General features: G+C 51.4%; 1 protein-coding gene across 15 annotated transcripts in view; it reads right to left on the bottom strand.

The window, feature by feature from the left end:
* The window catches only part of UBR5 (ubiquitin protein ligase E3 component n-recognin 5), a 2036132-nt gene that overhangs the window by 253548 nt on the left and 1766875 nt on the right, over positions 1–15709 (bottom strand). For all 15 annotated transcript variants that reach the window (XM_085605144.1, XM_085605147.1, XM_085605145.1 and 12 more), the window contains one exon: positions 15103–15281. In XM_085605144.1, coding sequence (XP_085461270.1) covers positions 15103–15281 — 179 coding nt within the window. The remainder of the gene's footprint in view (positions 1–15102; positions 15282–15709) is intronic.

The following is a 15709-nucleotide window of genomic DNA, read 5'->3' as shown; positions in this document are numbered from 1 at the left end:
CCTAGTACGGAGGACTACTTTGTCCGGATGGACAGCAAGAAAGGTAGGTTTATAAGCGAAGGCCTGAAGCTCACTCACCCTGCGAGCAGAGGTGATGGCAAGCAAGAAAGCAGTCTTCAAAGTGAGGAGACGAAGAGGACAATTATGTAGTGGCTCAAAGGGAGCACACATAAGATAAGTGAGCACAAGGTTCAAGTCCCACTTGGGCATTACGAAAGGAGAAGGAGGAAAGAGATGAGTAATGCCCTTCAGGAATCTGTTAACGGGGACTTGAAAAGAAAAGGCTGATTAGGAAGGCAAAGAAAGTCTGAAATGGCCAAAAGATAGCCCTTAAGAGTGCCCAGAGCAGAGCCCTGATGGGCTAAGGAAAGAATGAAGAGGAGAACCTCTGGAAAAGGGGCAGAGAGGGGATCCACAGCCTTTGCTCCGCAACATGCCACAAATTTGTTCAATCTACAGGCATATACCGTTTTGGTGGGACGCCTGGCTGCCAAGATGATGTTACAGACTTTGGGAGGAAGGTTGAAAGCTGTCAACTGTCGCCGCTCAATCTCCATGCAAGGAGGTGGAGGCTGGACTGGTTAGGGTGGAGGACCGTCACCTGCTGCAGCAACAGAAGATCCTTCCGAAGAAGTATTCTAATCAGAGGATCGATGGTCATGCTCAAGAACTCGGGGTACCAGACTCTTCATGCCCAGTCCAGAGCCACAAGAATGACTTGGGCCCAGTCGCGCTTGATCTTCTTCAGCACTCTGGGTAGAAGTGGTACAGGCGAAAAGACGTACAGGAGGCCGCAATTCCAGTTGCGATGAAAGGCGTCGCTGAGCGAGTGCCACCTTGGAAACTCCAACGCGCACAACTGCTTTTCTCTTTGGTGGCGAATAGATCTGACCAAGGCTCTCCCCCACTGCTGAAAGAGACCTTGCACCACCTCAGAGTGAAGGCGCCATTTATGATCCATCATGCACCGGCGGCTGAGTTAGTCTGCCCTGGCATTCAGGGAACCTGCCAGGTGTTGAACCACCAGGGATATGCCCTGATGTTCCAGCCAAGTCCAAAGGCAAACAGCCTCTTTACATAGGGTCCACGATTTCACCCTGTCGTTTGTTGCAGTACCACATGGAGGTGTTGTTGTCCGTGAACACCTGCACTACTCTTCCTCTGACAAGAGTGAAGGAATGCCTTCAGTGCAAGAAGGATCACCAAAAGCTCCAGAAGGCTGATGTGGAACCCGGACTCCGCCAGAGCACAGAGGCCTCTGATCTCCGCCTCCCCATCCCAGGAGTGACGCATCTGTCACCACTGTGAACTCTGGTTGGGAGAGGGATCTGCCATTGACCCAATCCTGGTTCCTTACCCTTCACTGCAATTGACTCGCAGCCCCCTCTGAGATCTGGACAACATCGGAAAGATTGCCCTGATGCTGCGCCAACTGGAAATTCAGGTCCCACTGCAGAGTCCGCATATGCCATCTGGCATGATCTACCAGCAGGATGCAGGAGGCCAAGCAGCCTCAGTCATGCATACTGAAATCCGGTATAGAAGCTGAAACATCGGTATCATAGCCCGAATATCCCGGACTCGCTGCTCGGGAGGATAGGCCCGAAATAGCACTGTATCCAGAACGGCTCTGATGAAAAGGAGCTTCCGAAAGGGAATCGGGTGAGACTTCCGCACGTTGATAGTGAACCCCAGCGAATGCAGGAGGTCTGCTTTAGTCTGGAGGTGGGAGACAACAGTCTGGGGCGAGCCTGCATTCAACAGCCAGTAGTCAAGATAGGGGAAGATTTGAACCCCTGATCTACACAGATGAGCTGAAACCACCACCACCACTATCGTGAACACCCGAGGGGCGCTGGTAAGGCCAAAGGGGAGCACAGTAAACTGAAAATGGTCGTGGCCAACCATGAACCGCAGGTAGCGCAGGTGGGTAAGCGTCCTGCTAGTCCAACTCTACCATCTAGTCTCCAGGGTCGAGGGCAGATAGGACCTTAGCCAAGGTTAACATTTTGAACTTCTCCTTCCGGAGGAAGCGGTTGACGACCCTGAGGTTTAAGATAGGACGCAGGCCTTTGACCTTCTTGGGTACCAGGAAGTAGTAGGAGTAACAGCCACGACTTAATTCTGGCACAGGGACTCGTTCGATAGCTCCCTTGGCCAAGAGAGCCGTAACTTCCTGGCGGAGAAGGGCCAAGTGATCCTCCTACATGCGATGGAGTGTTGGTGGCATGGAGGGAGATGTAGTCTCGAAGGGGAGGGAGCAACCTCTTCAGACTATCTGCAAAACCCACTTGTCTGATGTGATGTTGTGGGCTCAGTGATGGCGGATCATGCCACCCACTGGCAACTGGTGGCCCAGTCGGACTAAGAAGGACTGGAGGCTGCTGCTGGGGGGGCATTGGCGGACTGGCCCGCCCTCTGGCCCCCAGACTCGTGACGCTGGGTACCACGAAAGGGGTGAAAGGCAGACTGCATGGGGCGAGAAGTGACTGCAAGGCCCAAGGACCTGGCCGTAGCCCTAGGGTCCTTGAAAAGCTTGAGTGCTTTGTCTGCCTTGTCACCAAACAGGCGACTGCCATCAAAGGGCATGTCCAAAAGGGTAGATTGGACATCCCCAGAGAAGCCCGAGGTCCTCAGCCAGGCGTAGCGCCTCCGGGCTACCGATGTTGAAACTGTTCTACCCAGCGAGTTGGCGGTATCCAGCCCACACCGGATGGTAAACTTTGCTGCGTCTCGACCCTCAGCAACAGCTCGGGTGAGCACGGTTCGGGCCTCCTCTGGGCACAGTGGCAGCACTTGCGCAACCGTGATGCACACACGGTGTGGGACACGGTTGCGCAACAGCCCAAGAGACATGCAGTGTTTACCGACTGCAGTCCTAAACTGGGGGTAGAAAACATTATATTCCCAAGATAGTCCAGCTTCTTGGATTCCCTATCTTGGAGAGCTGTAGGGAATGCGCTTCCTTTTGAGGATGAGGCTTAGACCACCAAGCTCTCGGGGTCGGATGTTGGGAGAGGAAAAGTGGGTCACCCGGAGCCGGGCGATGGCGTCGGGAAATCATCCTGTCCACTGGAGCCCCTGTGCTGGGCTTGGACCAAGTGTCCATAAGGATGTCAGTGAGGGCCTCATTCAAAGGCAGCAGGGGCTTCGAAGAGGCTGTGCCGGCTGAATCACCTCAGTCAGGAGGTTAGTCCTAACAGCCACTGTAGGAAGCTCAAGGCCCAAGGTCTCAGCCACCCTTTGCAACACCACAGCGTAGGAGGCTCCCTACTCCGTAGCCACATTAGGGGGCGAAAGCATACCAAGGTCTGGAGAGGTATCAGACCACTGGCATCACCCACCTCCTCTCTCCAGTCCGGCTCTTCAAACTGGTCTACTAGAGGGTCAGCAGACCCCTCCCAGTCCTCCTCAACTTCCTCTTGCTGCCAGTCAGGGCAAAAAGGAACACCAGGAAAGAACAGTGGTACAAAAGTACAGGTCGGTGTCAGAGTCGGTCGACGCCAGTCCGGCTCCTTGTCCAAGTCAGGGGTGAGGCTGGGGTCGATGCCGGTTGGGGGCACAACCAACATGGTCACTGGAATCAGCGCCAGGGAAGGTTCCGTGAGGTCGACCGGCACCGACCCGGGCCTAGATCCTCAGGGCCTTCCGGCACCAGAGCTGAAGCCATCGTCCCAGATGCGTGCTTCTAAGGCGTAGCCAGACCGCGACGATGCTCTGGTTCCGGTGTCACATCTGCCGACTGACGGGGAGAAGGTGAAGAGCAAAGATGCTTCTTCGCCTTCTCCTTGTGCTTCGACTTACCCGAGGAGTGCGAAGACTTCGATGACAAGTGGGGATGGCTCCGCGACCGGTCCCGAGACCTTCCTCTCGACCGGGACCTTGAGAGGCACAGAGCAGACAGCCGGGCCTCCAGAAACTTTTGGGACCGCTCCCGCAAAGACTTCGAGTTCATGGCCTGACAGTCCGAACAAGTCTTCGGGTCGTGGTCGCGCTCCAGGGGCACAAGAGGTGCGGATACGTGACAGACCGCATCTTGTGACCGGAGTCACAAGGCTTGAAGCCAGTCCGACAATGGGACATCCCTACGTGCACCATGAGTCGAAGGACTAGAAAAAGATGCCGACAAAAGTCGAAAAAGCTTTAGTCAAAAAAAGACTAAGGGGCACGCTCTCTCCTGATCTGCGCTGGCTGGCGCAAAAAAAAGAAAGAAATGACATCAGCGCGCAGGGGCGTGTCTAAGTAGACATCGCAACGTCATCCCGGCGACCATGATGCCGAATGTGGAGTCGACCGACGCGCATGGGTACTGCTAAGAAACAAATTCTCCGGATCCAGTCTGAAACCTGGGGGTAATTCTAAGATAAAGGAATCTAGAACTACGGTCTTTTTCAGATCAACTTGTCTAGTAAGGTGGTGGTGTATGTCAGGTTGACACAGAGATTGAAGCTTCACTTACACGCTGCGCCAATGTTATGGCGACAAGGAACAGTCTTGAGGTAAGAAGCTGCAAGAAGTTGCTGTGAAGTGGCTCAAAGAGTGCACATTAGAAACGTAAGGACCACGTTAAGGTCCTACTCTGGCATGACAAAGGGAGAGGGAGGAAAGAAATGTTGTAGACCTTTCAAAAAGAGTAGAACAGCTGGAGACTTAAACAATGAGGGCTGCTCTAGAAAATGCAAAAAACCTGAAAGGTATCCTTTAACTGTGTCCAGAGCAAAACCTAACGGGCCAGGAACCAAACAAATAATGAAACGTCATATAAAGCCAAGCCACAAATTTGCCCCAACAACAGGCATATACAGTTTTAGTAGAGGGAGGCTTAACTGTCAAGATGAAATCAACTATCTCTGGAGGAAGGTCGAAGGTGCTTAGCTGTTGCTGCTCATTCTCCAAGCATAAAGGTGGAGATTGGGAAGACCCTAGTGCAGAACTCTCCCCTGCCGTTGCAACAGCAGAGTCTTTCGAAGGGGCAGCCTCCTCAGAGGACAGACACACAAGGTCAGGAGTTCAGGATACCATACTCTCCGTGCCCAATCCGTGATTACTACGATAACTTGGGGCAGGTCGGTTCTGATCTAGTGGTGGGAAGGCGCACCGGAGTCCAGAGTTCCACTTGAGGCAAACTGGTCTTCGAGCGAGAGATGACCTGGAATCTCCAATGTGTCGAAGTGGTGATAGTGCGCATTCTCCGGGCTGGCGAACAGACTGATCCTAGATTCTCCTTTATCACAGAAGAAATCTTGTGCCACCTATGAGCATAACTAGCATTAATGATGTACAAGTTACTTACCTTCGGTAACAATGTATCTGGTAGAGACGATTCTAGCCGCAGATTCCTTAACGTAGAATTATCCCCAGGCGTGAGACTGGATCCAGAAAATCTTTGCCACAGTGCCTCTGTGCGCCGGGGGGGCGGTACCACACGAACCTGCCCTGACGTCGTCCGCGGACGTGACATCAGCGAGGTCACATAAGTCCCACCCCGACGCGCTGTCAGTTTTCTTCGGCTAACTTTTCCGCGCCACAAAGCGAAGCCATCACCAACAAAAACTATGAGAGTATGGGAACAGTGTACGAAAAAGCAGTGAAACAAAAAAGGAAGAAGCGAATGGTGAAGAACAGCACCATTAGGGACAGTGCGAAGCACTGCTTTACTGAAAATCATGGAAAGGAAAGAGCAGAGCACCACTGTGAGAAGCACCACTGTGAGAAGCAACCCTGCAAAGCGAAGGCAATAACCTCCCGGAGGCAGAAAAACATGACAAAAATGACGTGGCAGACGACATAAGGGCAGCAACCACAATCTATAACAGTGAAAGGCAACAAGTCTGGAACAGTGGAGTAACGACAAAGCACCCCAAGACAGCACTACCAAGGAGTGTTGTATCCCCTGTAAGAAGCTAAGGGCAGAGGCACAGCCAAGAAACCCCAACCTAGAGGATTGATGAGGAGGCAACAAACCTCAAGCAATGAGAAAAAGAAAGAGAAGAGTATGAGTAGGCCCCACACTGGAATAACCAGGGTGAAGGGATGCAGAAGTACACCTGAACCTACCTTCCAATGACCACAAAAGAAGGAGTGGAAAAAGAAACAGAACAAAGCTTCCCGCCAGGGAGGAAGAGAAAGAGGGCACCCACGGGAGACAAATGCCATCCGGAGGGAGGCGATTACAGACGACCAGCTGAAGGGTCCTCGCAGAACGGGGAGGAAGGGCGGGTCGAGAAGGAATCTGCGGCTAGAATCGTCTCTACCTGATACATCGTTACCGAAGGTAAGTAACTTGTACATCTGATAGAGACTACTAGCCGCAGATTCCTTAACGTAGAATGGATACCCTAGCCATACCCAGAGGGGAGGAGGGTCTGCCATAGAACCTCACCAGCTTGGAAGACACAGGGCCCCAACAGGGGATGTGGCATGGGTACACGAAGGACGGCCCAACCCCCAGCAAGCAGAAGTGAGCAAGAACAAGGAGAAGGGAAGGCCAGGATACCACAACCCCGACCCGAGGATCAAAGACCGTCGGCCAAAAAAAACGGAGGGGCAGACAGCACCAAGGTAGTACCAAAGGAAGAAGAACCACCAAAAATTCCAAGGAGAAGAGGTGGAACGGAGGCAGAGCCCGCTCCAGGAGAACACACACACAGCGAAGGGCACAGCTGAATGGGTGTCCATCTCGAAGTATGGAACAAAGCCGGAACGTTCCACAGCCGAGAAGCGCAGACGTGAGAAAGAAGACACAGACGCGCAAAGCTTCAATACACAAGGGACAGGAGCACACGCTGACACTGCAAGTCCCACGGAGGGGGACCAAAACCACCATGCACATGCAGCAACAGCTGGCAAATTCTAAGAAGTAGTGGCTCAGAACAAGGCGAGCTCAAGATGAAGACAGACAGGCCCCAGCCGGAACAGCGGAGAACGAGGTGGAAACACCAAGACACGACGCTGTAATCAGTATGACAAGAGTCGGCCCGATGACCCAGAGGCGAAGAGGATAGAAACATCAAGGAGATAGAGACTGCACCAAGCAGTCTATGGGGACGCTAGGAAACGTGATTAACCTGAAAAGGTATCCACACCCGCCCAGCTTAAAACATGGCTATACAGTAACCAACAAATACCCCACCTAGGGTATGAATCGTCCCTGAACAAAACCAGGGAAACACCTCTTAGGAAAACCCGCAGCAGAGGTCAAGAACAGAAAAGACGGCTTACCAATCAGCCAAACACCTCTTAGGGAAACCAGCATCAGAGGCCAAGAACCGAAAAGACCAGTGGAAAACACCACAGACTGCTTACTAACCAGCCAAAAAGAATAAAGGACCAACCGAAAGACCCTGAAGGCACTCAAAGCCGCACACAGCACACAACGGGCCAACTAAACTAAGGCCCCAAGGAGAAAGTAGGAATAACGCCTCCCATAAGGCATCGGAGAGCCAAGCTTACAGAGGAGGAGGACGGAGCCCCGCAAGGAGTTTCTGAATAGCCGAGTCCGCGTGGGTGTGAAATAAAGTCTCATCAAAGGGTAAATCCACAAGACGCTCCCGAACATTCTCTGGAAAGAAATCATCCCGCAGCCAAGCATGGCGGAAGAGGGCCACACAACTCGCCATAGCACGGCCGAGGGAATCAGAGACGTCCAAAGCTGAACGGAGAATGAAAGTAGCTAACTCCCGACCATCCCGCACATGGTGCCGCAGATCTGCGTGGGCACCCTCTTGGGAGGCATGAGACAGAAGGGACTCTGCGGAATCCCACAAATCAGAAGTAGCCCTGGCCAACATACAAAGAGTGTTGAGGACACACAGAGCAGCACTAGTAGAGGCGAAAATGTTACGCCCCCAGGAGTCCAGCCACCGAGCCTCCCGTGATGGCAGAAGCAGCACGGAAGGCAAGGAAGGAAAAGCAGCCCGCAGGACAGGGCCCTGGGCCGAGGGGTGGGAAAAAAGACAAAGTGGATTGTGCGGAGCAGGACGGTGGAGGAGCGGTTGAGGCACCGGATCCCCCGTGGCAGGGCACCTACAAGCTCCCAGAAGAGAGTTATGGAGCGACGGTTCAAATGGGAGAAGCGGCTCCCCTCCACCAGAGCCCTGATTGAGAACCTCTAACAAGTGGTCCGAAGGGAGTGGGTTAACCGGATTCCCAATCTGCAGAATGCCAGTGGCCGTGGAAATGGCCCGGACAAAGGCCACACTCTCCTCCGTAGGGTCCCGTGGGGGAGAAAGCAACTCCTCCGTGGGCGAAGGCTGCAGACTAAGATGCCCGTCCCTGTGCCCCGCTGGAGGGAGAAAAGACCAGCCCATGAGGGATGGGAAACCCAGTGACGAGTGGGGGACCTGAGGGGTCTCGAGAGGGCTGAGAAGCCTGCCGGGCAGACAACTGCAGGGAACGGAAGAGCAGGTCCGGCGGCTGTGAACGTGGAAACTGTGTAGAACCCGCCCTGGAATCTGCCGGAGAAAAGGCTATGACGCGGCCTCCAGTCTCCGGCGAAGAGGAGACGACAATCCTCTGGAGAGGAAGGGACCTCCGGAGAGGAGTCGACGATCCGACGTCAGGACAGCGCCGGAGAGTCCACCACAGGCACCAAGGAGTCCTCCACCAGCGGCGCCGGGTCGATCTCCACCACCACGTGCTGCCTCAAAGAGGGGGGCGGGGGCGGAGCTGAAGCGGCCAATGAACTGTGCCGAAAAGGTGCTGGCTCGGCCCCCGACGAGGCAGCCGCCTGTACCGAGTGCCGGCCTCCACCCACGGCGCCGCCCGTGCCGGGGAGGAAAGCCGTTGATGCTGGAGAGGCGTCAGCTCGGCCTCTGGGAAGACAGCCGCCTGCCCAGAGGACCGAGGGCGACTGGAGGGCAAGTCCTGAGTCCCGGCGACCTCCTGCGACACCACAGGGAACCCCGCGGGGCTTTGCGGCGAGGCCGGGGCACCATGGGCCGAAGAGGGGAACCCCGAAGGGCGGCACCACACCTCCAACACCTGAAGCCGAACGCCGAGTCCGCAGAAGGCCCCGCGTGCGGCAAGGAATCTACGGACATCGCAGGAAGGTGGAGGAGTGGGGGGGGGGGGGGGGGGGGGGGGTAAGGAGGGCACAAGGAAGCCTGCAGAGTCATAGCTTGCATCTGGGCCCTCGTCGCCCCAACACCGGGAAATAGTGGATAAGGTGGCGACGGACGAGGGCGCACATCCCGGGAGGGACCGGTGCCCTCTGACTAAGGAGGACAAGGCCTCTGCGGCAAACTGCAAAACTTACCTGCGGGCGAACGACGCACATGGGGCCTCGGCGAAGGACGATGCCGCAGCCGTAAACGGCGGCCCCTGGATCCGTCCGAGGTAGGAGACGGACGATGCGACGACACCGACCTGGACAAGCGGGTCGACAGCAGCTTCATCCGGCGCGCAGTCCGTAGAGTCATGGTGCTCGCCAAGGCACCACATGCAAATAGTGTGAGGGTCCGTCGCAGACATCTGACGTGCACACGAAGTGCACGTCTTGAAGCCCGAAGGCATGGTACACTGTTCCCAACTCAAGCACTAAGAGGCCCGCAAACAGGCCGAGGAGCACACTCCAGATCCGCATTGCACGCGGAATAGAAGGAAACTGACGTCAGCGTGCGGGGTCGGACTTATTTGACCTCGCTGACATCACGTCCGCGAACGACGTCAGAGCGGGGTCGCGTGGCGTGCAGAGGTGCTGTGGCAAAGGTTTTCCGGATCCAGTCTCACGCATGGGGATGATTCTACGTTAAGGAATCTGCAGCTATTAGTCTATATCAGATTCACTAGGCGCCTACAGCTGAGCTTGTCCACCAGGCATTCACAGATCCTGCAAGGTGTTTCACTACCAAGAACATTCCTTGGTGGTACACCCATTTCCAGAGGCAGAGGGCCTCTTGGCACAGGGTCTGTGACCTGACCCTGTCCTGCTTGTTGCAGTAACACATGGTGATGGTGCTGTCGGTGAGCACCTGTACCAGTCTCACCTCGATGGATGGAAGGCTTTCAATGCCAAGCGGATGGCCTGCAGTGCCAGAAGGTTGATATGGAGCCGGTACTTCATCAGAGACCAGAGGCCTCCGATCTTCACCTCTCCCATATAGCCCCTTCCCCCAACCAGAAGTGATTCCTCGATCACCACTGTCAGCTCTGAGAGGGGAAGGAAGAGTTGTCTGCAGCTGGCCCAACCGCGGTCCAAACCACCACTGCAGTTCTTTTGCAGTGTCCCTCGAAATCTGAATGTGGTCCGAGAGGTCCCCTTGATGGTGGGCCCACTAAGACTTCAGATCCCACTGCAGAACCGGCATATGCCACCTGGCATGCTTGAGGAGCAGGTCTCTACGGCTTTGGAGTCCGGAATGGTCTCAAGCAAGCTTTGGTTGCTGCAAGAGGTCCTGTTGTCTTTTCATTTGGAGGCGAGATGAATCTGACCTCTAGGAGCACGGTGACCTCTTCCTATTCAAAGCAGTACAATCCCGGGTGGTGAGTCTGAACTGGCTCAAACCAAAAAATTCTCCAGAGCAGAGTTTAAGAGACCTGGCTGTCACGGATGGCTTTAGTTCTGGTGGTGCCTGGTGTGACAATCTTTTTTAGCGTCTCCCTCACTACCATTCGGTAAAAGTGCCCCTCTCTTAAGTACATTTCATTTGTTTTAAATTACTGGTAAAGGTTGGCTTTACTAATACACTCAGCTATCCACATAAAATACAGATCAGCTCTTTGCAGCAGGGAGATTAACCTTCTGTGCTAATGTATGGAGAGTCAAAACTGCCACTAGACAAAACTCTGACTTTGCTCTCTAGCAGAAACAATCACAAGAGTTATCTTGACACATTTACTGCTGCCTGTAAGCTGGATTCACAAGGAACTCTGCGGCAGGTATTTTTAAATCAGGAAGTTATTGCGTTAACAGTGCACCCCTGAGGTCCCCCTCCAGATCAGCACCCAGTAGAGCCACACCTGTTGCACTGATCTAAAGGCGGCGAGGCTGGCTGTCCAGACAGTAGTATGCAGGGCTTTGTGAATGGAATGGAGTGATGCCCAGGTAGAAGCCTGGCAAATATCCAGAAAAGGCAATCTGCATTTGTAATGAGTCTGCAACTCTTCTCAGGAATACCTCTTGGCCAATGTATAGCATAGCAGATTTTATTACAGAGCATAATCCCTCATAAGATGGTCCTCTCTCTTCTGCACTGTCTTGTCCTTCACACCAGCAAAGCACACAATGTTCCCTGTTACGATCAATGTCAAAGCCAATAGCCCTTTTACGATCCAGCCTATGGAGTTTCTCCACCTCCTTCACAGAAGGTGGAGCGAAGAATGCCGGTAAGATGAAGTTCTGCCGGCCGCAAAAAGGTGTCACCACTTTTTGAAGAAGGGAAGCTCAGGTTCTCAGGACCACCTAGTCTGTGAAGAATGTAATATATGGCAGGCTAACAGAGAGGGCCTGCATCTCACTCTCTCCCTGCCCAAATGTTATACCGATTAGCAACACTAAATGTCTTGAGGGTAAAAAGCCTTAATGGACAGCTATGCAGCGGTTTAAAAGGAGTACACATCAGGAAGATAAGAGCCAAGGTAAGGTTCCACTGAGGCATGATATAGAGGGTGAAAACAAATGTTGCAAACCCTTCAAAAACACATCACAACAGGGGATTTAAACAAAGAAGTCTTGACCGGCAACCTTGACAAAGCCAAAGGAGCCAATAGGCACTCTTTAATTGTGCTCAAATCAAGTCATTGCAGGCATAAGAACAATCCAAAAAGCAATCCTGGCTTGAAGTGGGTCAATCTGTTGGTACCAAACCACAAAATTGACCCAAAGACAGGAAAATACTGATTTTGTTAAGGGACTCTTGGCTGCCAAAATGACATCTACAACCGCTGGAGGGAGATCGAAGGCATTCAGCTCTCGTCCCACAATGTCCAAGCATGGAGGTGAAGTCTGCACAAGCCCGGGTGAAGGACCTTGCTCTGCTGCTGGAACAGGAAACCCGCAACACACAAACATAAACTCTCGGGTCTGAGCAACTTTAGAACTAGAGCATGAAAGGAGAGATACTATAGTCAAGCTGTGTCTAAAATGACAGTGAACAAATCAGAAAGGAAAGGAATCCCTTTAAGGATGAATGCCCTCACTCACCCGAAGGTGACATGCTTCATCATTTAGGCTTTCTCCTCTCAGTGGGAAAACCTAGTCCCACTGAGGGCTACAACCACCGCACTGAGAAGTGGGAGCTCAGGGATGTTTTTGTTTAAGATTTTAGGATACTCAAATCCCAAAGATGAGCACTAATGTGAGGAGAGAACTGGTTTGGTCTTTTTTTCAAACTTTATTTGCACGTGTGTAACACTTTCTAGCAGCAGCTTTGTTTTTTGGTCCTGATGAAAGCCACACATACTTTTGAGATGGTCATTGGCTGAAACATGTTGACCCTTGTCATCTAGCAGTTTTCAATAGTAACTGCTTTGCACTGTTTTTTATCTCTGGCAGGGCTAATGAGGCAATAAAAATCATTTTTTCAATAGCGCTAGCCAGTTTTAGCTCACACTTCACACACTTTTGAATTTCTTTGCGCTGCGCCCTCTTCTCACATTAGTGCTCATCTTTGGGATTTGAGTATCCTAAAATCTTAAACAAAAACATCCCTGAGCTCCCACTTCTCAGTGCGGTGGTTGTAGCCCTCAGTGGGACTAGGTTTTCCCACTGAGAGGAGAAAGCCTAAATGATGAAGCATGTCACCTTCGGGTGAGTGAGGGCATTCATCCTTAAAGGGATTCCTTTCCTTTCTGATTTGTTCACTGTCATTTTAGACACAGCTCAACTATAGTATCTCTCCTTTCATGCTCTAGTTCTAAAGTTGCTCAGACCCGAGAGTTTATGTTTGTGTGTTGCATATTACGTATTAGGGGAATGAAACTTCTCGCAGGTCTTTAAATCTGTTCCCTTGGACCCCCCTTATCCATTTTGTGTGTTATACGGAACAGGAAACCTACCTGAAGGGGCAGCCTGATCAGAGGACAGATGCTCATACTCAAGAGTTCTGGATATTACACTCTCTGTACCCAATCCAGTGTCATTAGTAGGACTCTGGCCCGGTCATTCCTGAAGTTTTTCAGAACTCGTGGCAGAAGAGCTGTCGGTAGGAAGGTGTACAGGAGTCCAGAGTTTCCTACCAGGCAGAAAGTATCCCTGAGGGAGAGATGCCTTAGAAACTCCAATGCGCAAAAGTTTGGACACTGCACGCTCTTGGGAGTGGTGAACATATTTGAGTCAAGCTTCTTCCCATTCATGGTGAAGACCTCACGCCACCTCTGGGTGTAACTGCTATATGTGATCTGCTGGACGACTGAGTTAAGCTGCCCTGATGTTCAGAGATATCCGCTAGGTGGTGTACCACTATGAAAATACCTTGGTGTTCCAGTCAGAGGTATCCAGAGCCTTTTGGGATATCAGCCCCGCTATCAACAGACCTCTTATTACCCCTTATCATCCCGGAAAATGCTTCCGCTCAACCAGTCTCCATATTGCTGTCATCCCGAAATTTAGAAGGGTAAGAAGCGGAGGCAGATAATTTTCCTACAATGTGGCCAGACTCTGGAACACAACGCCCCTACCAATCTGTGCTGAATTCCGCTACCTTCCCTTCCGAAAACTTCCTAAGATTTGGCTATTCCAGAGATCAGCTCCATAATTGAAGCCACAACCATCTGTCTAGACGCTAGCGCTGGGATGCCGTGGGTAGCTAAGCGCTCTACAAAAGCTAAATAATAATAATAATAGTGTCTCCTGACATGAGGCTCAGGACCCCATCCAGCCTGGTTTTTTGCAATAGCACAAGCCGGTGGTGCTGTCCCTGAGAACCTGCACCGACCTTGCTTTTATGGATGTGAGAAAGGCTTTCAATGCCAAGCGAATCGTCTTCAGCTACAGAAGATTGATGGAGAGTATGGGCTTCGCCGGAGACCAGATGCCTTCTGATCACCAGATGCCTCTGATCTCCACCTCTCCAAAGTGAGCACTCCAACCCAGAACCAATGCATGTGTCATGAATGTGAGCTCTGTGTGTGTGAAGAGAGAGGGGTCTGCTGCTGACCCAATCATGGTTCATGAGTCTCCACAGCAGCTCTTCTTCAGTCTCTGAAATCTGGAGGCAATCGGAAGGTCCCCTTGATGATGTGCCCATTCGGACTTCAGATTCCACTGCAAAGCCTGCATGTGCCACCTAGAGCTTCACCAGCAGGAGGCCATCAGTCCCAGCAGCCTCAGAGTCAAACTTGAGGGTATTCAGGACAGAGCTGAAACATTTGGATCAAAGCCCAAAATGCTTGGACTATCACGTGAGGAGACAAGTAGCAGCTCTGGATCCAATCCTGGTGATGCGGAAGGAAAGAAACTGGTGTTGGCACCCGATAGTGGCACCTATATGAGGTTTCACATATCACTTCCTGAGCAGAATACCGTTGGCACGAAGCTGCACGGCACCTCCTACCAGTGAGCAGAGACACTGCTCAAACGTTTTCGGATCCAGTCTGAAGCTTAGGGAATATTCAAAACGCAAGGAATCTGCAGTTAGAAGTAGCTATCAGGATGAAGTTTGTAGTCAGGTTCATGGTAGGGGGATAAAAAAAAGAGGTGTGAAAGTAAAATGAGAGTGGGCATGGGGATGGGGATGAGGATGGGGACATGAGGCTTCAGACAGCATTAGAAACAAAATTAAGCACACATTCAGAAGTAATTATTAGAGGAATGGTTTTGCCATTTTGTTTAAATTCATGGGGTCACATTTAATTTGTATTGCTTAAGAACTGTTCTTCAGTGCTGCTCAGATAATTGTTTTCTACGGTCATTCTTTTTTTGAATTGTGAATCTCATCAGGAAAAGTGTAAATTAACAATTCAGCTCCTGAAAGCCACCATCTTTCATTCATCACCAGCATAACAGGTTTGCAGGGAAACAATTATCAGTTGCACATATAGGGGGAAGAGTCAAAATGACTAACTCTATTATAATTATGCAGTTTTTTGCTGCACTTAAAATGCAGAATCTGTTTAACCCATTAGCTAAGCAAACACTAAGTGATATTTCATATTAATCCTCACCTGCCAATATTCCTGAAACAATTAAGCCTTGCCTCTGTATTTTTTCCAGGCCTTGGAGTATAGAATCCTCGTTTTCCAGGTTGGTAGAACAGAGGAGCATTGTCATCTCCATCATCAGTGTCATCTAATTCCATATCGACCACACTTCGACTGGATCCATGCCGTTTTCTGTTTTCTTGCTGCATGAAGAAAAGGTCAAGTTTAGATTCATGTATCCCAATTTTGAGTGCAGGTAAAGGACAAATATGCTTCCCTCCATACGCAAGCATGGTAAAGTTCCATGTGGACATAAAACCTTTATAAATAGTTACCTAATTGGGAAATGTCAGGCATCTTTAAGTCAATACAATAAGCATTAATCATTTTTTCACCGCAGCAATAATATCACTAGTGCTTTGCATGCAGATCTGAGAAACTCCAATGGAAATGGTGTAGCAGTACCACATAAACCAACATGGGAGTTGGAGTGCCAATTCTGCCCCTTTTTCTATGCTTTGTAGAGGCTAAAGACAGATCTGAAGCTATAAAAAGTTTTAATAAATAAGAAAAAACAAAATGAATTAGCACATCACTTGCGGCAGGTTTTGGGGGAAGGGGTGGCCACATA

This window comes from Triturus cristatus, chromosome 5_1, assembly GCF_964204655.1.
Source record: "Triturus cristatus chromosome 5_1, aTriCri1.1, whole genome shotgun sequence".
Taxonomy (NCBI): Eukaryota; Metazoa; Chordata; class Amphibia; order Caudata; family Salamandridae; genus Triturus; species Triturus cristatus.
This window is presented reverse-complemented; position numbering and strand designations above follow the sequence as displayed.